Raw genomic sequence first — 25,828 nt, forward strand, 5'->3', positions numbered from 1 at the left:
AGGCCGTGGCTCGAGCTCCTCCTGCAAGAAGTAGTTCTTGGAATGTCTGTTTCCATTATCTTGCATCTAAAAAGCCGGTGTTTACCATGGTGCGTTTGGTAAACCTTGGCCATAGACAACGCCGTTCTCTGTAGTGTAATATGGATTGTCGACCCTCAGGGGCTACCTTGGCTACGGCATAACGGTATATAATTCTTGTTTTGCAGAGCATTTGCTTATTTCTGATCATTCTCCGAGGAAACTGGAAGAAACAGTAATTTTATGTAAAGAAGTAAAAGGCTGAAAATCAGATTTGTCAGAAGACTATGAAACATTGATGTATTTAGGTAATAGAAATGGTAACATATTGAATGATAAGCTGCAGCTTACAAATAAAAGCCGCTGCTCATGGCCGCATAGCACATATTTACCAGCCCCTGCTAGCTTCGGTGAGCATGTCATATCCTTAAAGTACTTTCTCTGTAGATTGATTCATTATCGTTTCCCCTTTGTTCGTTAGTTTTTACATAAACGAAGTTGTAGTCTTAACCTTTCGACATATTTTTCATTACTGTTCGTAAATTTTTTTAAACTTTAGTACCTATTTCCTCTTCGCCACCTCTTCACAGTATTTATTACTTTTAGCAGAACTTTTTACTGGGTACAAGGCTAAAGCTCGTTGAAATGTTTCTGTTTTATAAGAATATTTTCACGTTCCATGTGACACACACTTTAACATCTGTTTCATGTTTATAAAGAATTAGGTTACAAGGGCTTACACAAGCAGCAAATTTCTTTTTCTGTTTTAATGTACATTAGCTACTCAACACAGTAAAGTTGCATTCCTCACGTGCACACATTTAGTGCCCTATGCATGTAGCTTTCCTTTGCGCGTTCGGTAGTTGACTGTTACTACATGTCATACGCATACGTTTATAATCCAGATTCCAAAATTATATTTTACTATACATATGTCAACTTTCAATACGACAAGAGTCTTATGTCAATGGGTTGCTACACTTGGGCATTTAATCTTTGTGAGGTTTCTCCTGCTTTGAACAGTATTTATTGTTGCAAATATAACGTTTACTGGAACTCGGAAGGTAGCCGAAGTCAGTTCGCTGCACTGAGCTGCATTAATAACACGGCCGCAAGTGGGAAGCTGGTTCGCACGGAGGCAAAGCTAGCGACCGGACCATAACGCGCTTTGGCGAATCACAAGAGTGGGGAGAGGAACGCGATCCTTGAGAACAGATGTTACTCGGCTGTAAATACGTAGTAATTATACTAGTATTCTGGTGCGAAACCCTCATTATACATTATTAAATATTATTGATTGAGGTTCTTCTTTGGCGTAACTTGTACTACGAGAAACCTACGGGTCATCTGTGCTTCAATACAGTGACTGGGTGTACTTCGAGCCTCTTCATACGTAATAGTCGGCCACAGGATGTACTGGGAGCCTGCTAAATGTGTGGCAGTCGGCAGTGGAACGTACATGGAATTTTCCCATGTGATTGTCGGCTTTACCACGCTCTCAGGTTTTGTTAACTTTCAGAGAGTAATCGTTTCATGATAATAAAATGTTAATGTTTTACGGTATTTGGAAATAAATGCATCTTGAAGGCATTCTAGGACATACTTCTTATAAATAAGCTATCCACACCACCAACTAAAATCACACGTCGCCTGTTTGGCTGTTCTGAAGAATCCAGTGCGCTATATGAGCTATATTTCCGGACATCGTTTACGAGACCTTCACAGAGAACAGTAAATCCAACGTGTCGATTTATTAAGATAATCCATGAAAGTGTCGTCTTAACCAACGCAGTCTCCGGTGGAAACCTATACCAGCTTTTACGGAACCGCGGCTGAACTGAGAAACTTGAATGGAGGTTTGTGACTGGAAAGGGAGCTTACATCTTCCCACCTAAAATGCTACGTTGCTATAGTTTTAAACTGCAGTTTCTGTTGTTTTGTCACTGGGACAGAGGTCTGGTACGCCAAGAACATTTGGCTATATCCAGTGTACTGTACCAGCATGTGATGTACCAAGTGAGTACGCTTATTCGACAATTTTTTGAATGCAATTGTTACTTCCTCGTTCTGTTAAGATCTTCCTGTAGCGACTGTTGCCATTTTTAGCGTCCATTGCACCTTCTGAAGAAGATAATTTTTCAATAATCGAATCCTAGATCAAGGGTTCCAATAAATCTTTATTTGCAACTCATTAATTAAATTTTCAACATTACGATGTGGAAGTAAATCGACAGATATAGAGGTAATTTGAGAGATACTTTAAGAGAGTTTTGTTGGACAGAAGCTGTTTATGATTTATTTATGTTAATGATATAATGAGGCACATTGCTGGATCCATGAGATTATTCACCGACTATGTTACTGTCTGTAGAAAGCTTGCGACGTCAGAAGTCTGTAGCGAAATTCAGGAAGCTCTGTAGTGTATTGACGACTGATGGAGAGACTGGTAGTTTGCAATGAACGTAAATAAATGTAGCAGATTGCGCACATATGGGCGGAGGTCTCCACCACTGTTCGATAACAACATTGCCGACAAGCCACTGGGTACAGTAACTACTGCAAAATACCTGGGAGTAAATATCCTGAGTGGCCTAAAGAGAAATAACCAAACGAAAAAAAACTAGGAAAAGCATACGCCAGGCTGAGATTCACTTGGAGAATACTAAGAAAATGTAATAAATCGATGGAAGAAGGGCCTTACAAAACACTTCTCCGATCTTTTGTTGAGTATTGTTCATCTGCCTGGGACCCACATGAAGTTAGATTAATAAGAGAGTAGAGAAGATCCGACGAAGAACTGCATGTTTTGTCAGGAAATTACTTTGACTACACGAGAGCGCCACGGAGGTTCTCAATAAACTAAAATAACATACGTTACAAGACAGACGTCTTCTAAAACGACAGGGGCTTGCTATTGAAGTTACGAGAGCATATGTTCCACGACGAATTATAAAACACGTTATATCCTCCCACATACGCATCGCTAAACGACCACGACGAGAAAATCACAGTAATTAGAACTCATACGATGATTTATCGACAGTCGTTCATGGCCTGTGCCTTCCGTGAACAAAACAGGAAAGGAGCAAAACGTAGTGGTACTAGAAGTACGCAGTGCCATACACCGTCAACTGGTTTGTGGTATGTAGACGTAGAGGTGAAATGTCCATATGTAGTGAAGAATATATAAGGGTATTCCAAATCGACTAGCACCTGCACCTGACATGTCTACCATTGAACAAGTTGCAGATGATCGGCAGATCGTTCGCCAGAGTTCTCAAGCTACTACTGTGCATGCATTGAGGTCTCGCAAACAAACCAGGTAGTGAATGAGATTTTCACTCTGCAGCGGAGTGTGCGCTGATATGAAACTTCCTGGCAGATTAAAACTGTGTGCCCGACCGAGACTCGAACTCGGGACCTTTGCCTTTCGCGGGCAAGTGCTCTCCCAACTGAGCTACCGAAGCACGACTCACGCCCGGTACTCACAGCTTTACTTCTGCCAGTACCTCGTCTCCTACCTTCCAAACCTTACAGAAGCTCTCCTGCGAACCATGCAGAACTAGCACTCCTGAAAGAAAGGATATTGCGGAGACATGGCTTAGCCACAGCCTGGGGGATGTTTCCAGAATGAGATTTTCACTCTGCAGCGGAGTGTGCGCTGATATGAAACTTCCTGGCAGATTAAAACTGTGTGCCCGACCGAGACTCGAACTCGGGACCTTTGCCTTTCGCGGGCAAGTGCTCTCCCAACTGAGCTACCGAAGCACGACTCACGCCCGGTACTCACAGCTTTAGTTCTGCCAGTACCTCGTCTCCTACCTTCCAAACTTTACAGAAGCTCTCCTGCGAACCATGGAGAACTAGCACTCCTGAAAGAAAGGATATTGCGGAGCCACAGCCTGGGGGATGTTTCCAGAATGAGATTTTCACTCTGCAGCGGAGTGTGCGCTGATATGAAACTTCCTGGCAGATTAAAACTGTGTGCCCAACCGAGACTCGAACTCGGGACCTTTGCCTTTCGCGGGCAAGTTCTCTACCAACTGGCAGAAGTAAAGCTGTGAGTACCGGGCGTGAGTCGTGCTTCGGTAGCTCAGTTGGTAGAGCACTTGCCCGCTGACGACACTTTACTTAAGGAGATTTTGCTACCTTGCGGTGATGTGAGCGGTATACAATGTGAACGCTGGTCATTTCAACACCAGCTGCAATCTTATAGCGGTATCCATTCAGTGGAGGTGGTAGCCAAACCTAACATTTCTTATAACGTATAATGGTCATGTGGCGACATGCTTTCTCTGTAATGTAGCAGTCCAACCAATTTACAGGTATGTGGTTACCACTTTCACGTAACTTACAGCGATCATGTGAGGACGTGCTTTCTCTTCAAAGTGGCCAACTTAGATATAACTACGGTATTGCAGTCCTCGCAATGATCCTTTGGAAATACATGTATGTCCAAAGGGACAGGCACTATGGCAACTACAGCCGTTATGAAATGCGTGAAATGTATTCGAAATTGCAAATATAGACTTACCTGAAGTCGCAAGTGTATCGTGATCGACCGACATCTCTAGGGATGCTGAAAGACAACATCCGACGCCAATGTCTCACCATAACTCCGGACATGCTTTACAGTGCTGTTCACAACATTATTCCTCGACTACAGCTGTTGTTTAGGAATGATGGTGAACATATTGCGCATTTCCTGTAAAGAACATCATCTTTGCTTTGTTTTACTTTGTTACGCTAATTATTGCTATTCTGATCAGATGAAGCGCCATCTGTCGGACTTTTTTTGAACGTTTGTATGTTTTTAGTTCTAATAAAACCCCATGTCATTCCAAGCATGTGTGTCAATTTGTACCTCTCTACCTACATTATTCCGTGATTGATTCAGTTTTCAGATTTATACTGACTTTTTGATCACCCAGTATACAAATAACATGAAATCAAATATAACAGAATTTGTTATAGCACAGTAATCGCCATCTGGCGTGGGAAGTCAGAGGTTCAAATTTTTTAATTTATGTAATATATTACGTTGAAACCAAGAAGGCAAATACATAAGTAGTGGTGATTGTGCAATATATGTCATGATTTAACAAGTCAAAATGTCATGAAATACATTATGCTTTATAAAAAAATCTTTAGGGTGCGACTAACAATTTTTTATCGTATTTAACGACATAATGATACACACATCTCAATCGTCACGTTGGGACATGTTAGCAAATTATAACTGTTTCTGAGGCTTAATTACAAAAATCATCGTAATTATGAAAAGGATGAAGGATATAAAAGCATATTGTGGATGCAGAGATCGTTTAGCGCACTCATCAGTAAGAACTACTGTTACAAATTGTAAAGAATTAGTGATATGTTGGCTAGAGACATAATTGTCGGAGATACGGTATCCTAGTAGAAACCTCCAATACCACACCTGTTATTTATAGAAAAAATTTCCTGATATGATACAAACAGAACTTGGGTATAAGGAAACAGTGTTCTCTTTAAAATATAAAGTGATTTACTTTGTTGGGACAAACTTTGTTTATACTTTAAAGAGAACACTGTTTCCATATATCCCAGTTCTGTTTGTCTATCGGTTTGGCACACAATTTTAATCTGCCAGGAACTTTCATAACAGCGCACACTTCGCTGCAGAGTGATAATGTCATTCTACAAACATCCCCCAAGGCTGTGACTAAGCCATGTCTCTGCAATATCCTTTCTTCCAGGAGTGCTAGTTCTGTTTGTATCGCAGAAGTGCTTCTGTGAATTTTGTGAAATTTCTTCTGTGAATTTTTTTCATTCTGGAGACGAGGTACTGGGGGAAGTAAAGCTGTGAGGACTGCTCAGATGGTAGAGCACGTGCCCATGAATGACAAATGTCCCGAGTTAGCGTCTCGGTCCGGCACACGGTTTTAATCTTCCAGGAAGTTTCATAGCAGCGAGCACTTTGCTGCAGAGTGAAAATTTCATTGTCTCATCAAGAATTATTTATTGCAACACTTGCAGTTTCTCTATTTTATGTCATCCATTTGATATTGTTGCCAGGCTCGTATTTTATCGACGTATGACTCTCTCCAGGCACATGTGCTCCTTTCAATTCGATCTCTTTTTCCCAGTTATCTGGTTCTATTCGCTCAAATATGAGTTGCGGAGTTGATTCCTGACAGCTGCAGTATGCTGGGCGCGTCAGATTGACGGGCCTACCTCAGCCAGTGCGGCAGCACAATTTAGTAAACGTCTCCATGGTAACGCCTCAGTGTTGTCGTAGCCCTTTGACACAGGTACTATTTTCGCTTTCAGCCGTTAGCGCTTCACAGTTGAAAGCTGGCAATAGCACTGAGGGCTGTCAGCAATCAACTTGTGCCGGCTCGACTATAGTGATAGATTCTCTGGAACAGGTTGTTAGTTCATGTGCGTGGTAGCTGTAAACGGTGGCAGAAACTCTACACTGGCCTTGATAATATTACTCGTTTTAACAGTTAAGACGTGCTTCATTTTATGTTATCCACTGAAAGCTTTGTCAGGGTCATTCCGCATCAACATAGTACGATGTTCCATATAATAGTTCTTTTAAGCTCGAAATTTGAGACATTGTAATTACACTCCTGGAAATTGAAATAAGAACACCGTGAATTCATTGTCCCAGAAAGGGGAAACTTTATTGACACATTCCTGGGGTCAGATACATCACATGATCACACTGACAGAACCACAGGCACATAGACACAGGCAACAGAGCATGCACAATGTCGGCACTAGTACAGTGTATATCCACCTTTCGCAGCAATGAAGGCTGCTATTCTCCCATGGAGACGATCGTAGAGATGCTGGATGTAGTCCTGTGGAACGGTTTGCCATGCCATTTCGACCTGGCGCCTCAGTTGGACCAGCGTTCGTGCTGGACGTGCAGACCGCGTGAGACGACGCTTCATCCAGTCCCAAACATGCTCAATGGGGGACAGATCCGGAGATCTTGCTGGCCAGGGTAGTTGACTTACACCTTCTAGAGCACGTTGGGTGGCACGGGATACATACGGACGTGCATTGTCCTGTTGGAACAGCAAGTTCCCTTGCCGGTCTAGGAATGGTAGAACGATGGGTTCGATGACGGTTTGGATGTACCGTGCACTATTCAGTGTCCCCTCGACGATCACCAGTGGTGTACGGCCAGTGTAGGAGATCGCTCCCCACACCATGATGCCGGGTGTTGGCCCTGTGTGCCTCGGTCGTATGCAGTCCTGATTGTGGCGCTCACCTGCACGGTGCCAAACACGCATACGACCATCATTGGCACCAAGGCAGAAGCGACTCTCATCGCTGAAGACGACACGTCTCCATTCGTCCCTCCATTCACGCCTGTCGCGACACCACTGGAGGCGGGCTGCACGATGTTGGGGCGTGAGCGGAAGACGGCCTAACGGTGTGCGGGACCGTAGCCCAGCTTCATGGAGACGGTTGCGAATGGTCCTCGCCGATACCCCAGGAGCAACAGTGTCCCTAATTTGCTGGGAAGTGGCGGTGCGGTCCCCTACGGCACTGCGTAGGATCCTACGGTCTTGGCGTGCATCCGTGCGTCGCTGCGGTCCGGTCCCAGGTCGACGGGCACGTGCACCTTCCGCCGACCACTGGCGACAACATCGATGTACTGTGGAGACCTCACGCCCCACGTGTTGAGCAATTCGGCGGTACGTCCACCCGGCCTCCCGCATGCCCACTATACGCCCTCGCTCAAAGTCCGTCAACTGCACATACGGTTCACGTCCACGCTGTCGCGGCATGCTACCAGTGTTAAAGACTGCGATGGAGCTCCGTATGCCACGGCAAACTGGCTGACACTGACGGCGGCGGTGCACAAATGCTGCGCAGCTAGCGCCATTCGACGGCCAACACCGCGGTTCCTGGTGTGTCCGCTGTGCCGTGCGTGTGATCATTGCTTGTACAGCCCTCTCGCAGTGTCCGGAGCAAGTATGGTGGGTCTGACACACCGGTGTCAATGTGTTCTTTTTTCCATTTCCAGGAGTGTATTTTGTTGACTCTCAACTAGCATTATAAAAGCTTCCGCTCGTGTGAGTGACTTTACACAGTACTTGAATTTTGGAAGGTATTTTCCTTATGTTTAACTGTGGAAATCTTTACAGGGATCGCTCTAAATTCTACCCTCTTTTTCTATGAAAATTTTTACCTTGTATCTATTGGTGACATTATCTTTAATATTATGATCGCAGCTTATCTAAATATTACACCTAGACAATGATGCATCCTAGTGAATGGCTATAGTACTAGTAGAGTTGATTTGTTATGGATATTGCGCATTGTTGTTGCTTGTTACAGATTTGGAGAGAAATTCGATTTGGCGATAATTGAGACGTTCTTATACGACTGTCACTTTGGCCTCGTGCATAGACTAGGTCCTCCACCAGTTATTGGTTTCTGGTCAGCTGAGCTATACGCACTTTTGCATATCATCGTGGGTAACCCAATTAATCCTGCTTATTACCCAGACTTTGAGACAAGCTACACGGACCATATGACACTCCTGGAAAGAGCTGACAATGCCTACGAGATGCTGCAATCCATCAGGCGGTTCGAAAGAATTTCGACATCACTGGAAGAGGTGATGAGAGAACATTTAGGAAGTGACCTGCCCAGCATGCTCGATATGCAGTACAACATCAGCCTCTTGCTGGCCACTACTCATTTCTCTTCTGATTATCCGAAGCCAATGCAACCTTCTGTGATACAGATGACAGGACTTCATGTTAAGGGAAAGCCGAATCCCCTGCCAAAGGTAGGTCACGCTGTAACATTCTGTTTAGTGATGACACAATACGCTAATCACCGTTTAATGATGTGACTGTCATAGTAGGAGATACAGTCTTTCCTGGATGATGCGGAACAAGGGGCCATATACTTCAGTCTTGGGTCTAATATGAAGAGCAACAGTCTTCCAAAGAATATAAGGCAAAGTCTAATGGATGCCTTCTCGGAACTCCCTCAGAGGGTGCTCTGGAAGTTTGAGGATGATGACCTTCCAGGGAAACCGAGCAACGTCATGATTGCGAAGTGGCTTCCTCAACAGGACGTTTTAGGTAACGTTTAATTTATTTGCTGATTAATAATTTTTAACCTCTGTAGTGTTCAATTATTGAAAGATAATTTTCGCTGTTTACATTATTTAAATTACGAATGAGCGAATACTAGACTTACGTCAGATCCGTTTGCTGTACGCCACCTAAAATTTGGCGTAAATTCCAATGAAAACGAGCTCTTCCACAATGACAATAAGTTCCTTTATGTAGTTTTATTTATGCTCTTATTTTACATTTAAGATTAATACAATGACGTAGTGCCTAATGTCCAGCCACGCATCCTTCATAAAATGTGAATAGTATACATACAACTTAACAAATATAATGAGGTGACGAAATTCACGAGATTGCTGCCAATATCGTATCGGACTTCTTTTTGTCCCGCGTAGCGCAGCAACTAGACGACAAATGGACTCGACAGATTGTTGGAAATACGCTGGAGAAATACTGAGCTATTTCTGATAAACATTTACAATCCCTTTTCCCATAAATCTGTGGCAGTAGGTTATATTGAGAAAACATTTCTTCCACCATATTTTACTTTGGCCTTCACAACACATTAAAACATAGTAATAATGTCAGTCTTAATAATACTTTCAACCAGAGAGCCCTTAGAAAGGTACAAAAATTAAATAACGGAAAGTAAATTGATAGCAAAATATAATTATACAAATGAAGTAGTAATGTTTTGTTCAGTAGTTTTTACATTACGATGGACAGTTTCTCTGGTATAGTGTCTAGTTACGGAAGAAACTTTTGTTCCTCTTCTTCTTCCTGTCCTGCATGGATGTCTATTTTCTAAATAATTTCTATTGTAGATGACTAACTTGAAGTATATTGTGTGACCATGAGCTACTTTCATCCTTTCATCATCCCTGTAATTAAATAAATCCATGACATAATTTTCTTTCTTTGGCTTCACTGGATTAAACGCCACTGTTGATAGACTCAGGTTTTTCAGCACTCTTGTACTGTATTTCTGTTTCCGAAATCGGAATGATATACACTCCTGGAAATTGAAATAAGAACACCGTGAATTCATTGTCCCAGGAAGGGGAAACTTTATTGACACATTCCTGGGGTCAGATACATCACATGATCACACTGATAGAACCACAGGCACATAGACACAGGCAACAGAGCATGCACAATGTCGGCACTAGTACAGTGTATATCCACCTTTCGCAGCAATGCAGGCTGCTATTCTCCCATGGAGACGATCGTAGAGATGCTGGATGTAGTCCTGTGGAACGGCTTGCCATGCCATTTCCACCTGGCGCCTCAGTTGGACCAGCGTTCGTGCTGGACGTGCAGACCGCGTGAGACGACGCTTCATCCAGTCCCAAACATGCTCAATGGGGGATAGATCCGGAGATCTTGCTGGCCAGGGTAGTTGACTTACACCTTCTAGAGCACGTTGGGTGGCACGGGATACATGCGGACGTGCATTGTCCTGTTGGAACAGCAAGTTCCCTTGCCGGTCTAGGAATGGTAGAACGATGGGTTCGATGACGGTTTGGATGTACCGTGCACTGTTCAGTGTCCCCTCGACGATCACCAGTGGTGTACGGCCAGTGTAGGAGATCGCTCCCCACACCATGATGCCGGGTCTTGGCCCTGTGTGCCTCGGTCGTATGCAGTCCTGATTGTGGCGCTCACCTGCACGGCGCCAAACACGCATACGACCGTCATTGGCACCAAGGCAGAAGCGACTCTCATCGCTGAAGACGACACGTCTCCATTCGTCCCTCCATTCACGCCTGTCGCGACACCACTGGAGGCGGGCTGCACGATGTTGGGGCGTGAGCGGAAGACGGCCTAACGGTGTGCGGGACCGTAGCCCAGCTTCATGGAGACGGTTGCGAATGGTCCTCGCCGATACCCCAGGAGCAACAGTGTCCCTAATTTGCTGGGAAGTGGCGGTGCGGTCCCCTACGGCACTGCGTAGGATCCTACGGTCTTGGCGTGCATCCGTGCGTCGCTGCGGTCCAGTCCCAGGTCGACGGGCACGTGCACCTTCCGCCGACCACTGGCGACAACATCGATGTACTGTGGAGACCTCACGCCCCACGTGTTGAGCAAATCGGCGGTACGTCCACCTGGCCTCCCGCATGCCCACTATACGCCCTCGCTCAAAGTCCGTCAACTGCACATACGGTTCACGTCCACGCTGTCGCGGCATGCTACCAGTGTTAAAGACTGCGATGGAGCTCCGTATGCCACGGCAAACTGGCTGATACTGACGGCGGCGGTGCACAAATGCTGCGCAGCTAGCGCCATTCGACGGCCAACACCGCGGTTCCTGGTGTGTCCGCTGTGCCGTGCGTGTGATCATTGCTTGTACAGCCCTCTCGCAGTGTCCGGAGCAAGTATGGTGGGTCTGACACACCGGTGTCAATGTGTTCTTTTTTCCATTTCCAGGAGTGTATATAGACCTTTGTATGTTAGGGGTGTAGTACTGAACCATCTGATTTGTATTTCCTAACAAAATATTTCTGAATTTCAAACACAGTACCTTGGCGATGATTACTTGAAGCTGCCTTGACATGAGCACTCGGTACGCTACAGTGAGCGAGAAATGCTGCGTGCCCACTCATCAGTAACGCTGCCCTGACCTCTGAGAATGAGATAATGCAACAGAACATAGGAAGAATATTTTTCATACCCCGCTAATTAGTTACATACGATCTATAGCCGTCGATCATTGTGAAAGTGTCACCGTGCAGGAATTTGTTCAGGAAATGACCACTCGATTACGTCCCACAAATGTTCGATGGAATTTAGCTGGTCAATATCGGTGGCCAATAGAAAGAATTCTATTTGTCCAGAATGTTCTTCAAACCAGTCGTGAACAAATGTGGCCCAGTGACATGTTGCGTTACCATTTATAAAATTTGCATCGTTGTTTGGGAACAGAAATTCTATGAATGGCAGTAACTGGTTTCCAAGTAGCCGAACATAGCCATTTCTAGTCAACGATCGGTTCATTTTGATCAGAGGGCCCAGTCCATTCCTTGTAAACACAGCCAACACCATTATGTAGCCACCAACACCTTGCACAGTGCCATGTTGACAACTTCAGTCCATGGTTTCTTGGGGTCTGCACCATGCCCGAACCCCACCATCAGCTCTTACCAATTGAAATCTGGACTCATCTAATCAGACCACGGTTTTCCACTCGTCTACGATCCAACTGATGTGGTCACGAGCCCAGGAGAGGCGCTGCAGGCGATGTCGTGCCGTTAGCAAAGGCACTCGCTTCGGTCGTCTGTTGCCGCAGCCCACTGATGCCGAATTTCGCTTCACTGTACTAACGCATAAGTGCGTTGTACGTCCGACATTGGTTTCTGCGGTTATTTCACACAATGTTGCTTGTGTTGCTTGTCTGTTAGTACTATCAGCTCTATGCAAACGCTGCAGCTCTCGGTCATTAAATGAAGGTCATCGGCCACTGGGTCGTCCGTGGTGAGAGATAGTGCCAGAAATTTGGTGTTCTCGGTACTCACTTGACTCTGAGGATTGCAGAACATTGGATTCGTTAACGATATCCGAAATGGAAGGTTCCATGCGTCTAGCTCCAGTTACCAATGCGCGTTCAAAGTATGTTGATTCCCGTCGTTCGACCCCACCCACGTTGGAAACCTTCTCACATGAATCACCTGAGTATAGACCACAGCTCTACCAATGCAATGCTCTTTTATATCTTGTGTACGCGATGCTATCTCCATCTGTATATGTACATATCGCTATCCCACGACTTTTGTCACCTCGGAGAAGGAAGACAAACAGATTTATACACACCCATAAGGCTACTGAACCCAATTATAAGAAATGGAAATTGAATGCCAATAATAATAATAATAATAAAAGTAAAACGGTTGGTCACATTTAAATAAGTTGATCTGGACTGCTAGATCAGATAAAGAGTCCCTCACAACGAGTCAGGAAAACAGAGATGGCATTTAACACTATAGGTGGAAAAGATAAAATATGTTTCCCGTAACTATCAAGGTTCAACATCACAACACAGTCACTACGTGATACCGCTCTCCGTTGCAATATACTGAAAAGAAGGCAATTATCTCTGACGAAATCCTTAACTAAAGCTGAAAAAAAGCAAACAGGAAACCTATATGACAATCCCAATAAAAAACACATTCGTAGACAACATTTCGAATTCAGTACCTGTCTTTAGCATTATCCCTATGAACATTATGTACAATGAGTCAGTATAACGACTTAGAGAACATGACTTACGTATGACTGCATACTGGCCATTTGCAGAATGCTAAGTAGCACAATTGCTAGAAATGAATACATTATTCTTTTCCACATTACTAATGTTACAAGCGAAACACAAGTAAACATTTATTTCTACTATATTACACCTTCTATCGACATTTTATGAAATATTTGCCTATGGAACAGAAGGAGTTGTCGAAAATAAATGTTTTAAAAATGTTTTATTGTCCTTTCGTGCAACTGCCAAATACTCTTACTTTCCTGGCCCCACAAACTGCTGTAGGTTTTCTGGTTTCCTCAAACACTCGCATTCACAGCGATCTGTCCTTGGCATCTTCTTCCCCCCCCCTCCCCCCCCCCCAAATATCTGAAGACCTTTGGCCACTTGGCGTCTTTAAATTATTTCCGGTCTGCCTAAAGGTACCGTTTTTCGGGTTTCACTCTGGCATTTCTTTCAATTTTGATCCCCCCTTTCCTACATACATGTAACAGGCCGATCTGCCACATTTTCTTGGCTTCCGAGACAATTCTGGTTCATTACGTATCTCCTTGAGCACTCTGTTCTTTCTTCTTCGCCATTCTCCTCCCTTAAAAATAGGTCAAAGTATCTTCTGAAGGGTTTTATTTTCGGAAACGTCGTTTTGATTCCTCCTGAAAAAACTGGATGACATTAATTGTTGATAATGCTCTGGATGGCGTTTTGAGTCTCACATCCATTTCTTGTTTTTTATCATTTCTCTTATTTACTACCAGACTCAGGTATTTAAACTCATGTGCTGCCAACACGTTGTTATCCATCCGCAGGATTTCGTACCATTTTGCCTTCTTTCTTTCTTCCCTCGTGAATGTTGTTTTCTCGTAATTTACCTCTAATGTGCCTTCCCTTGCTTTTTAAAATATCTTTCTCGCCAGTACTTTCGCGTGATCTAAATTTTCAGCGATTAATGCTGCATCTTCTGGAAAGGCAAATAAATTCATTGTTCCTGTTTTTATGTCGAAAACTGTGTAGTATTGGTGTTCCCTTTACACTAACCGCTTCAAGCCTTCCCACTTAACTTTTATAAGATTTGTAATCTTCTTTGGTATTCTGAATTTCTGCATTTTCTCCCACAAAGTTCCTCTGTTTATGCTACCGTTGGAATCCTTAAATTCAACAGACAGTATTGCCAATGTTTTCTTTTATTTCCAATATTTTCATCTGACTTCTTTTAATAGAAATATCATACTACTGGTGGCTCGAGTCAATACGTATCCTTCTCATTTCTCATCTGATATCTCTCCCAATTGTTGTACTTAATCATCGTCGGTCCAGGTGACTACTTGGATGCGTGGCCACCTGGGAACATCAGATGTATTAGCCCAGGGACACGCGAGTCACTGCAGTTGAGTGCAACTGAGAAACTGGCTCCAGGCCACTCAGCTGCCTTTCTTTCTTCATTCCAAATATTGATCACGACTTATTTGTTTTGCAATTGTTTCTCCTACCTAGAAGTAGTTAAACTGATATTTCATGATTCTCTGTAGATGTGTTGTTTTTTAGTAGCGTGGTTGTGTCTGCTGTATCTTTCATTCTCATCTGATATTTATGTTGTTTCTTCATTTCTGTATTTCCATCCTCGACTTTTACAATACCTCTTCAACATATTCCACCAAAATTTCCATATATTTTGTTCTTTTCAAAATAATACCGCCACTTTTGTCTTTAATGTCATATGTGATTGGTATATATCCTCTTCTGAAGAACCTAACAGACCTTTAAAAGTCACTTACATACCCTGACGTTTTATCCTCTTCTGCTCTTTTGATTAGAGTTTCCACAGATTTTCTCTTTTTTCTCCTGAGAAATTTTTTGGTTTCCCTATCACCATTTTCATATGGTTTCTTGCCTTCGTTGGAATACTCCTCTTTTTCGTTTAATATGCTTGACAAATAATCAGAGATTTTTGGGAGCATATTTAATTCGCTTTTTAGTGATGTATAAGCCGAGTGAAGTGACGAATGAAAATGTGTACCAAGGCCAGGATTCGAGCCCAGGTCTCCTACTCACTAGGCAGATGCTGTAACCACTACAACATTCTGACACAGTGGCTTTGCACAACTGCACAGACTGTTCTAGGAAACTTCCCTCTTCAATTCAAATTCCTATTCACACCTCAGTCCACTTCGTGTTTCTCCTAAATTCGAACAACAGGAATACCAAGTGCGCCGAGGAATGGATAGGAATTTGGATTCAGGTGGGAGGTGTGCTAGGGTTGTCCACGCAGCTTTGCAGACCCACTTTGCTGGGGTAGTGTAGTGGTTAGCACATCCACATAATTTGCAGGAGGCCTTAGTTTGAATCTAGGCTTCAGTACAAATTTTCATTTGTCGCTTCAGTCTACACATATACATTAGAGATGTCTGAGACTTGAAAAGAATCATATAGTCTCATTTCATTTTTGAGTCACTGATAATGTTAGTAGTGAGTACTGAGTATCACTGTCTTGTCTAGTGTAGTTGCTGTGGACATTTCGAGTTACAAAATTAAGCCATAAGCAAATAGCCATTGGAACTACGCAAAATATATTAACATGTACATGTGTTCGATTTCCAAACCAGAATGTATGCGCTCAGCAGAAATAATTTGGAGCATTGTACATTGTTCTTAACTCATCGTCATGAGCTCAGTAACTGCTGATGTTCTTCTGTACGATTTACAGATCTACTGAATAGGGTATTCATTTTAGAAACCATATAATAATTGTTTTAAAAATTGTTGTACACTTCTTCTGTTACTTTCTCTCTTACCACATTATCTGTAGCGCTAGAGTCATCCGCAACTAAATCCAACTCTCCCTGATGGGATATCATCAAATAATTCAGTTTTTGATGTCATTATATATATTACACTATCATATAAAGGGTGCAACAGATATAAGTGCAGATTCTTTTATATGTAGTACCTTAACGTGCACTCACATGTTTTGTTTTTCCTCTGTGTCAAACAGTCTTCCCACAAACCGTTCACAAACTTCATGACCTGATGTTTCTTGCACAGTCTTATCTGCACCTCTAAGTGGACTACACTTGTCAGTATTGACTGTTTTACATTAATGGGACCATACTTCAACACTACTGATCATGGGGAAAAACCATTAATGGCCTGCTTCTGTTTGCATATGTGAAGGTATTACAAAACTGAACACATAAGATTTGTAACAACTATAATTATTAGACTGAAAATGATGTAAATACTGGTCAGGAGTAATCAAATAAAAAGTCAAAGTATATCTTGATTTAAAAATACTACACGAAAACAACGGAAATGTTATGTTTGGGAATGATATTACTTACCTCCAAGCCGAACTTCATGTCTTTATTTGGAACGCATGAAGTTTAATTTTGTTTCCTCCTCCTTTTTTGTTAGACAATGAAAGTGATATTTAACATTCAAGTATAACAAAAATATAGCACTAGTGTACAAACTAAAATGTCTCAGGAGCCAGTAATCTTTGTATACAGAACAAATAGAGTGTACTATAATATCATCATGTAATTATGATGTTTGAGTACAAATATATCATACAAATTTGCTTAAATGAACTTGTGTAAAAATATAAGTACTGTAGTGTGTAACAATGGCGCTTCTTTCTTCATTTCACATGCTTTTCTTGTGTGTATATGTTGGTCTCTGTATTATTTTAAGTTTTTATGATACTATGACGTATTTGAGTTCTTGGATATTATACACAACTTTTTTATTATTTAGAATTCTTTGACTTTTCACCTAAACATGTTTGAGCATTGAAAAGAGTAATAGTTCGCTGACCTGAATTTCCACATTTTTATCTGCAAACACAAGTGCTCTGAAAGCAAATGACGATACTAACCAATTTATTTGGTTCTAAATTTCTACAAAACTGTACAGACTGTTGTATGCTTGGTGAAGTATGATGAATCACATGTATGTAAGATGTTATATATACAGTATAGATATTTTTATATAACTACTAAACAATTCTCATAATTTTGCTACTCCTCTGGAATCATTTCATCAAATTTCAGTTTTTAACTTTTCTTAACTTCCACTAACACGTCACAGAAAACTGAAATAATCCCCAATAATAGTAATACGAAACTGTAAATAAAAATTTTTGCTAAGCAAAGTCAGTCAGTATTGTTGAATCCTAAGTTCACTTCAAACGATATAATGAAGTCGATGAGTACTAATGTGTTAAATTATTTTGGTTGTACATTTTCTCATTCACAGCAGTATGCAGTGGCTGAGATTAATTTTTATAAGGAAAGGAAGGAAATCAAGTTTTGATGAGTAGTATTTTCGTAAATGAACTGTGTGCGATAAAAATGTCATGCTGAATGACCACTTATCAAGTCTATTACTGTGAAAACAACAGTACATACCACTCATTACCTGCAAACCCTACATCATTGGGTACAGTCTGTGTGACTAATATCACTATCTTGTTGCAGCTCACAAGAATGTGCAGCTCTTCATGACTCAAGGTGGTCTTCAGAGCTTCAACGAGGCGTCCTATTATGGTGTGCCTCTTGTTGGGATACCCTTCTTTGGTGACCAGGGACACAACGTAGGAAAAATGCTAGAAGCAGGAATTGGTGTGAAATTGGACTTCAATACAATCACTAAAGAGAAGGTTCTAAACGCTGTGCAGACAGTTCTGGACAATCCTAGGTAAATCACAAAATGAATTTTTCTGAAAGAAAATTGTGATATTACTTCTGTTTTATATATTTTCCTTTTGTTTGTGCATTGAACAAGCTGTGTAATTAATTTTTAGATGAAGTGCTGCAATATAATGTATGTACACCAAGCATTGAGCACTCTTGTAGCAAGGAGATTCGGTATAAACAACGCAATTTGTCCCACGTAGTGTTAAATGTGTCATCAAGAGCAACGTTGATAGAGACAGGTATAGATTAGGTCCAGGCAATGTAACGTAGCATGTTATTTCCTTTGATTTTGTACACATTTCTCCATTCTGAGGAACAAATCCACTGTTGAGCCTAGTTGTCTTCAACCTAGTACCAGGTAAGGCAGCAGTAGAGCAGACACGAGGCTCATTTGATTATTGTTGATTGATCCAGTTCCAGCAAGTGTCTCAAGGGAAACCTAAATATAACGTTAGAAAATCCAGAATTTGATTGCCTCAGGGTTTTATTGTTAAATAAAAACTTGGCTAGAACTGAAGAGTTTGGGTTTTTTTCTGATACAAAAAAAGGCATTCTCCTGATGAAAGGCTCATAGGACAGTATGGTTATTTGAGATAGAACAGATAAAATAGTTACTTTTAACGTATTTTAACTACTTGATTCAAACATGGAAGCATATTTTAATAGTATGTATGCTACTATTAAGTAAATGTTTCCGTAATACTAGGTATTTTAACCTACGTTTTTAATGTGAAAAGTAATACTTCTGATAAACATTTATAGGTCATTGATAAACATTTATAAGCCATTCTCCAAGGTTAGAATGAGGAAACATTTCTTTCACCAAATTTTATTTCAGCCTCCTGAACACATTAAAACATAACAGTAACGTCATTCTTAATGATACCTACAATGAGGGAGCCGTCATAAAGGTAAAAAAAATTAAATAACAGAATGTAAATTGATAACAAAATATAACTGTACAAATAAAATACCAGTGTTATGTCTGGTGGTCTATTCGTTATGACGGACAGTTTCTCTGATATAGTTTCTAGTTACCAAAGGACGTTTTGTTTGTCTTCTTCATCCTGTCATGCATGGATGTCTTTTTTCTAAACTAAGTCTGATTGCTGGTGACTGACTTGAAGCATATTGATTGACGATGAACTACACACATATAAATTAAGGATAATGCTGATAAATGGTGAAACAACGCTCTGGTGGGCGGTTTGGGGGTTTAAATCACCTCAGGATATGACCATGCGGTGCATTTGACCTGCTGTCGTTGCACGGTGGTGCTGGCAGCAGTGCACATACGCAGAGGTGTGTTGGTGCATATCAGAGTACAGTGCAGCGAGTAAGTGTGCAGACGTTTTCAGACGTGCTAATGGTGATTGTGGGTTGAAAATTACTCAAGTAACACATATGTACGATGTTATGAAGGGCAGAATACTAGGGCGACTGGAGGCCGGTCAAACATAGCAGCTCGTAGCACGGGCCCTCTGTGTGCCACAAAGTATGATCTCAAGATTATGGCAACGATTCCAGCAGACAGGAAACGTGCCCAGGCGCTACAGAACGGGACATCCACATTGTACAACACCACAAGGAGACCGTTATCCCACCATCAGTGCCACAGACGGCCATGGAGTACTGCAGGCAGCCTTGCTCGGGACCTTACTACAGCCACTGGAACAGTTGTCTCCAGACACACAGTCTACAGACGACTGAACAGACACGGTATATATGCCCAGAGACCTGCAAGGTGCATTCCACTGACCCCTGGTCACAGGAGAGCCCATAAAGTCTGGTGTCAAGAACACCGTGCATTGTCATTGGAACAGTGGTCCCAGGTTATTTTCACGAACGATTCCTGGTATAGTCTGAACAGTGATTCTCGCCTGGTTTTCGTCTGACGTGAACAGAAACCAGTTACCAACCCCTTAATGTCCTTGAAAGGGACCTGTATGGTGGTCGTGGTTTGATGGTGTGGGGTGGGATTATGATTGGTGCATGTACACCCCTGCATGTCTTTGACAGAGGAACTGTAACAGGTCAGGTGTATCGGGACGTCATTTTGCACCAGTATGTCCGCCTTTTCAGGTGGGCAGCGTGTCCCACCTTCCTCCTGATGGATGATAACGCACGGCCCCATAGAGCTGCTATCGTGGAGGAGTACCTTGAAACAGAAGATATCAGGCGAAAGGAGTGGCCTGCCTGTTCTCCAGACCTAAACCCCATCAAATTGTAGCGAAATGCAGGAAGATCTGCAGCGGATAGGCACTTGGTGCAGGGAGTGGCAACTGTCCCGTAACATAGACAAAAGTAATGTATTGCGAATACATAGAAAGAAGGATCCTTTATGGTATAATTATATGATAGTGGAACAAACACTGGTAGCAGTTACTTCTGTAAAATATCTGGGAGTATGCGTGCGGAACGATTTGAAGTGGAATGATCATATAAAATTAATTGTTGGTAAGGCGGGTACCAGGTTGAGACTCATTGGGAGAGTGCTTAGAAAATGTAGTCCATCAACAAAGGAGGTGGCTTACAAAACACTCGTTCGACCTATACTTGAGTATTGCTCATCAGTGTGGGATCCATACTAGATCGGGTTGACGGGGGAGGTAGAGAAGATCCAAAGAAGAGCGGCACGTTTCGTCACAGGGTTATTTGGTAACCGTGATAGCGTTACGGAGATGTTTAATAAACTCAAGTGGCAGACACTGCAAGAGAGGCGCTCTGCATCGCGGTGTAGCTTGCTCGTCAGGTTTCGAGAGGGTGCGTTTCTGGATGAGGTATCGAATATATTGCTTCCCGCTACTTATACCTCCAGAGGAGATCACGAATGTAAAATTAGAGAGATTAGAGCGCGCACGGAGGCTTTCAGACAGTCGTTCTTCCCGCGAACCATACGCGACTAGAACAGGAAAGGGAGGTAATGACAGTGGCACGTAAAGTGCCCTCCGCCACACATCGTTGGGTGGCTTGCGGAGTATAAATGTAGATGTAGATGTAGATCACTTCTGGGATGCTCTCGGTCGACGTATCGATGCTCGTCTTCAAACCCCTGCGACACTTCAGGAGCTCCGACAGACACTGGTGGAAGAATGGGAGGCTATACCCCAGCAGCTGCTCGACCACCTGATTCAGAGTATGCCAACCCATTATGCGGCCTGCGTACGAGTGCATGGTGATCACATCTCATATTGAAGTCAGGATACATGCGCAGCAAACAGTGGTGTTTTGTAGCACACGGACTGATGACCATAGATGTTAAGTCCCATGGTGCTCAGAGCCATTTGTAGCACACGTGTTTTGGGATGGTTTCCTCAACATCACCATGGACTTACAGATCTGTGTCGTGTGTGTTCCCTATTAGCCTATGCTATTAGCGCCAGTTTTGTGTAGTGCCACGTTGTGTGGCACCACATTCTGCAATTATCCTTAATTTATGAGCATGAGTGTACTTTCACCATTCCTGTAATTAAATAAATCCATGATATAATTTTCTTTTTCTAGCATCGTTGAATTAAACGCCACTTTTGATAGCCTCATATTTTTCATACTTCTTTGTTGTATTTCTCTTTTCAAAGTCGGAATGACGTGCGAGTGGACCTTTGAATGTTAAGAACCAAGTATTGAACCACTGCTTTGTATTTCTCAACAAAATACTTCGGAATTTTACACACAGGCCCTTTGCGCTAAGTTAGTTGATCTGCGCTGTACACGATCAGTCGCTACCTTAAACTCAATGAGAAATGCCGCACCCACATGAATCTACAACGCGGTCGTGGCCTCTACCAACGAGATAATGAAACAAAACCTCGGAAGAATATTACTCATAACCCGCTGATCAATTATAAACGATTTTCTTGAAAAGGGCACCTACAGATCCTTCTACCGGAAAACAGTCAATTTTTAAGACATAGCACATTTGCGTACTGTTTGCTTGCCTGAATGGTAGAAGCTGTTGACATGGGCAGTGTTTCTATAACAACTGGACTGTCTTTCGTATTACAGAAACACTTCTCCCACAGCTTCACTGGGTGAAACTTTCATTTTCTGTTGCAGCTACCAGGAGAACATGAAGCACTTCTCTGCCATCTACCGGGAGCATCAGAGCACGTCCCTGGAGAGGGCGGTGTGGTGGGTGGAGTACGTGATCCGCCACAAGGGGGCCCCTCACCTGCGCAGCGCAGCCCTCGACCTGCACTGGTGGCAGCTGCTGCTGCTCGACGTCATAGGCTTCATACTGGCTGTAGCGGCTGTGGGTGCGTTTATCCTGTACAAACTGACTCTGCGGCTACGATCTCTGTTGACGCCAGCCAGAAAATTAAAGAAACACTGAGATTATGAATGCATAATGTGCCCACAATTTGCCAGTTACCTCTCACAGTGCAGTAGATGGGATTCGGCAGCCACGCCTAGATCTATTTCCAAGTTTTTTGTCGTACATCTGGCATAAAGACATGTAATTTCCATGAAGCAAAAGATGAAACTGAAAAAAAATATACTCTATACCTTAACATTGACTGTCGAAAATACTGTCTTCTTTGCAGCCCAGTTTCTCAGCATTCAACCATCCTATTACGCTACTTGTTGCCTTCAGTGAAGTTACGAAATGTAAGCATTATTTTCTTATCAAGGTTTTCTGCAGGCTGCTCTGACTGTCTTTCCATCCTACATTGTGTATATCCACTCGCTTTTTAATGTGCTACCAAACATCATTTTTAAATACTTCTAGTTTCTTAATATCTGACTATTTTCAAGTTTCACACCAGCACAATCTTGTAGTTCTCCAGCCTGTTTATGGAATTAAAGGACTGCGTTTGACATCAATATATTTGTTATTTCAAAAATAATTTTTCAACTACACTACACAGGTAAACATGTACTACTTTCTTTTCTCTTTTTTTACACCATCATTACTGAAATTACTGACGTAGTCTATATTCCTTACTGAATCTTCGTTATTATCGCTATTATGATTGTTTTAATTCTTCTCTGTTGGTCTCAGTTACTTTATTTCGTTTCTAAGGTCTGAATTAAGTTGCCGGTCCTTTCTATTCTTTTCTTCTGCTCACCAGAATCTGTCTGGTTATCTGTCATATGGACAGTATAATTTGTCAATGTTAGTACTAGTATTATAACCTCTTCTGCACTTCTCAATACTCTCATTATTTATTACATTCCCTCTTCAATACATCATTTAAGCAGCAGTGATAATAAACAGAAACCCATGAAACTAATGGGTTAGTCCCTATCGTTTTGTTTTATTACTTAATCATGAAGTATACACATGTTATACGCCACAAGATGTGTTTGTTCTTAAGATTTTTCTGTGAAACCGCCAACTGAGTTAATCTCTTTCTTCAATTTTCTACCAGCCGATACACTCTATACCCACATCGTGCCCTTACATTGAGATTACATGAAGTATTCAATTGAAAAGTGAGGTATTTGTCATTTTTTGTTAGTTCCTATGAATTTTACCTCACTTGTTTATTTATTGAATTCTATTTTTTAATCTAAAATAAAGATGTGAACAGGTGAAAGATCTGTATTTAGACTTAACTGTTAGGGCTAAAAAGGGTATTACAGTATGCTGATTTCCTTATGGCACCGTTCATGAATAATTTGTTGACATCTGTAAACGACATTGCCATAATGAGCATAAAAAACAAATAAATCTAGCCTCCACTATTCAAGGCTTAATATTACTCTGTCAAAGAAAACATCAAGTTCATCAGCTATAAAAATTTTGAACTGTTTGTGTCGATAAAGTGAATGCTCTGTTTGACATGAAACTTTAATAATGGAGTAAGATTTTTTAAATGTATGCTTGTGTTTAAATGAATAAAGCGAAGCCTAGAAAAGATTAACGATATTCTAAGTTCACGATATTCTAACTTAATACGATTAAATAACGGAGTTAAAAAGTGGAGAATGTCGTGATATTCGATTTACCCTGTTCTAGTTACCATAAAGCAGCAGCTTTAATGTAACTGTTAGTGTTGATGATTAGAATGAGTATATATTTTCCATGATACAACCACATTTTTAAAATCAGTTGACACATGCTCCATCATAGTGAAACATCACGAACATGCTCATTTCAGTGTGTAAAGACCTAACAAAACTAGTAACTCAGAAAATTTAAGAATTTTTGTCCTTTATATTATGTATATGTGAGACCAGAACAAGAATTTCTTTTCCCTAGTGTCACTTTCCTCTTACATTACTCTTGTGGATATATATATATATATATATATATATATATATATGGTGAATAGCAACTATCCTTTTCATCTATATATACATAAATGAAAAGTGTGTAAAGACCTAACAAAACTAGTAACTCAGAAAATTTAAGAATTTTTGTCCTTTATATTATGTATATGTGAGACCAGAACAAGAATTTCTTTTCCCTAGTGTCACTTTCCTCTTACATTACTCTTGTGGATATATATATATATATATGGTGAATAGCAACTATCCTTTTCATCTATATATACATAAATGAAAAGGATAGTTGCTACTCACTGTATAGCAGAGACGCTTAGTCACAGATAGTAACAACAAAAAGATTGTTACAAGATAAGCTTTCAGCCAATAAGGCCTTTGTCAAACACACAAACACACTCACGCAAACGCAACCCAGCAACCCACACACACATGACAAAAGTCTCTGGCAGCTGAGACCTCCCCCCCCCCCCCCCCAACCTCCCTCCTACATTCACAAATAAACTACAGACTTAGACGTGCCGCCATGTATGACATTTTAATCACTATTGCATATCATTTCTTTCCATGGCAGAATTTTGGAGCAATCTACGTACCTGTGCATTGTGCACTGTAACACGAAACAGCCAACTGTATTAATGGACAAATTGCGGGCTGTATACTGCACGATATTCTCGCTTTCACATTGACGGTCGTAGATCTGAAAAATGATCCATATCACACAGTTCGAGTAATATGGCTTGCAATCTCTCCATTGTGATGCCGTACCGTATGACACGTCAGTAGGTGGGAGGAACGTGTTTTAACTTCATCTGTGATGACGGGATCTCGAATTTTTTCAGTAGGTTTGCACGCGATTTACTACATCTGTCGAGTGGACGTGTAAGTGTGAAGGCATTGCCTAAAACACACTCGTCACGGAACGCACACATCATTTTCTAAGATTTTCCGATTTGCCATTCATTCCGAGGGCTATCATACAAAGGGATAAACACAAGGATAAACACATGTCTTTTAGTACATGTCAGTCGTAGTTTAGTACAAGGATGCCGATATGGATACCGTTATTAATAATAATTGATGATAACAAGTGGTACTATATTTTTGGTCGTGTAACAGGTTTCGAGACGGAACAGTTTCGCGCCAACAGGTGGGGCGCCTCTATCAGACCCCGCTCTCGGGCAGATGTGGGAGAGACAGTTGAGAATTAAAAGAGCGACGGATGGTGACGATCGGGATTCGGATTAAGTGTGGGTCAAAGTTTATGTCGCTGAAGAAATTGTTTGATTTAGATTTTGAGACGTTACAACTGATTCAAATGGCTCTGAGCACTATGGGACTCAACTGCTGTGGTCATCAGTCCCCTAGAACTTAGAACTACTTAAACCTAACTAACCTAAGGACATCACACACAGCCATGCCCGAGGCAGGATTCGAACCTGCGACCGTAGCAGTCGCACGGTTCCGAACTGCGCGCCTAGAACCATGAGACCACCGCAGCCGGCTGAGACGTTACCTGAGTAGAGGAAGTATTTCCGTAAACGCGGAAG

The 25,828-nt window shown here is 41.9% G+C and overlaps 1 protein-coding gene across 1 annotated transcript in view; it reads left to right on the forward strand.

The window, feature by feature from the left end:
- The window catches only part of LOC126252763 (UDP-glucosyltransferase 2-like), a 71,120-nt gene extending 47,280 nt beyond the window's left edge, over nucleotides 1-23,840 (forward strand). The window contains exons 4-7 of the mRNA XM_049953686.1: nucleotides 8,362-8,818; nucleotides 8,897-9,119; nucleotides 17,832-18,051; nucleotides 22,107-23,840. Coding sequence (XP_049809643.1) covers nucleotides 8,362-8,818; nucleotides 8,897-9,119; nucleotides 17,832-18,051; nucleotides 22,107-22,383 — 1,177 coding nt within the window. The 3' untranslated portion in view covers nucleotides 22,384-23,840. The remainder of the gene's footprint in view (nucleotides 1-8,361; nucleotides 8,819-8,896; nucleotides 9,120-17,831; nucleotides 18,052-22,106) is intronic.
- Nucleotides 23,841-25,828: the final 1,988 nt, after the last annotated feature.

This window comes from Schistocerca nitens, chromosome 4, assembly GCF_023898315.1.
Source record: "Schistocerca nitens isolate TAMUIC-IGC-003100 chromosome 4, iqSchNite1.1, whole genome shotgun sequence".
Lineage (NCBI taxonomy): Eukaryota > Metazoa > Arthropoda > Insecta > Orthoptera > Acrididae > Schistocerca > Schistocerca nitens.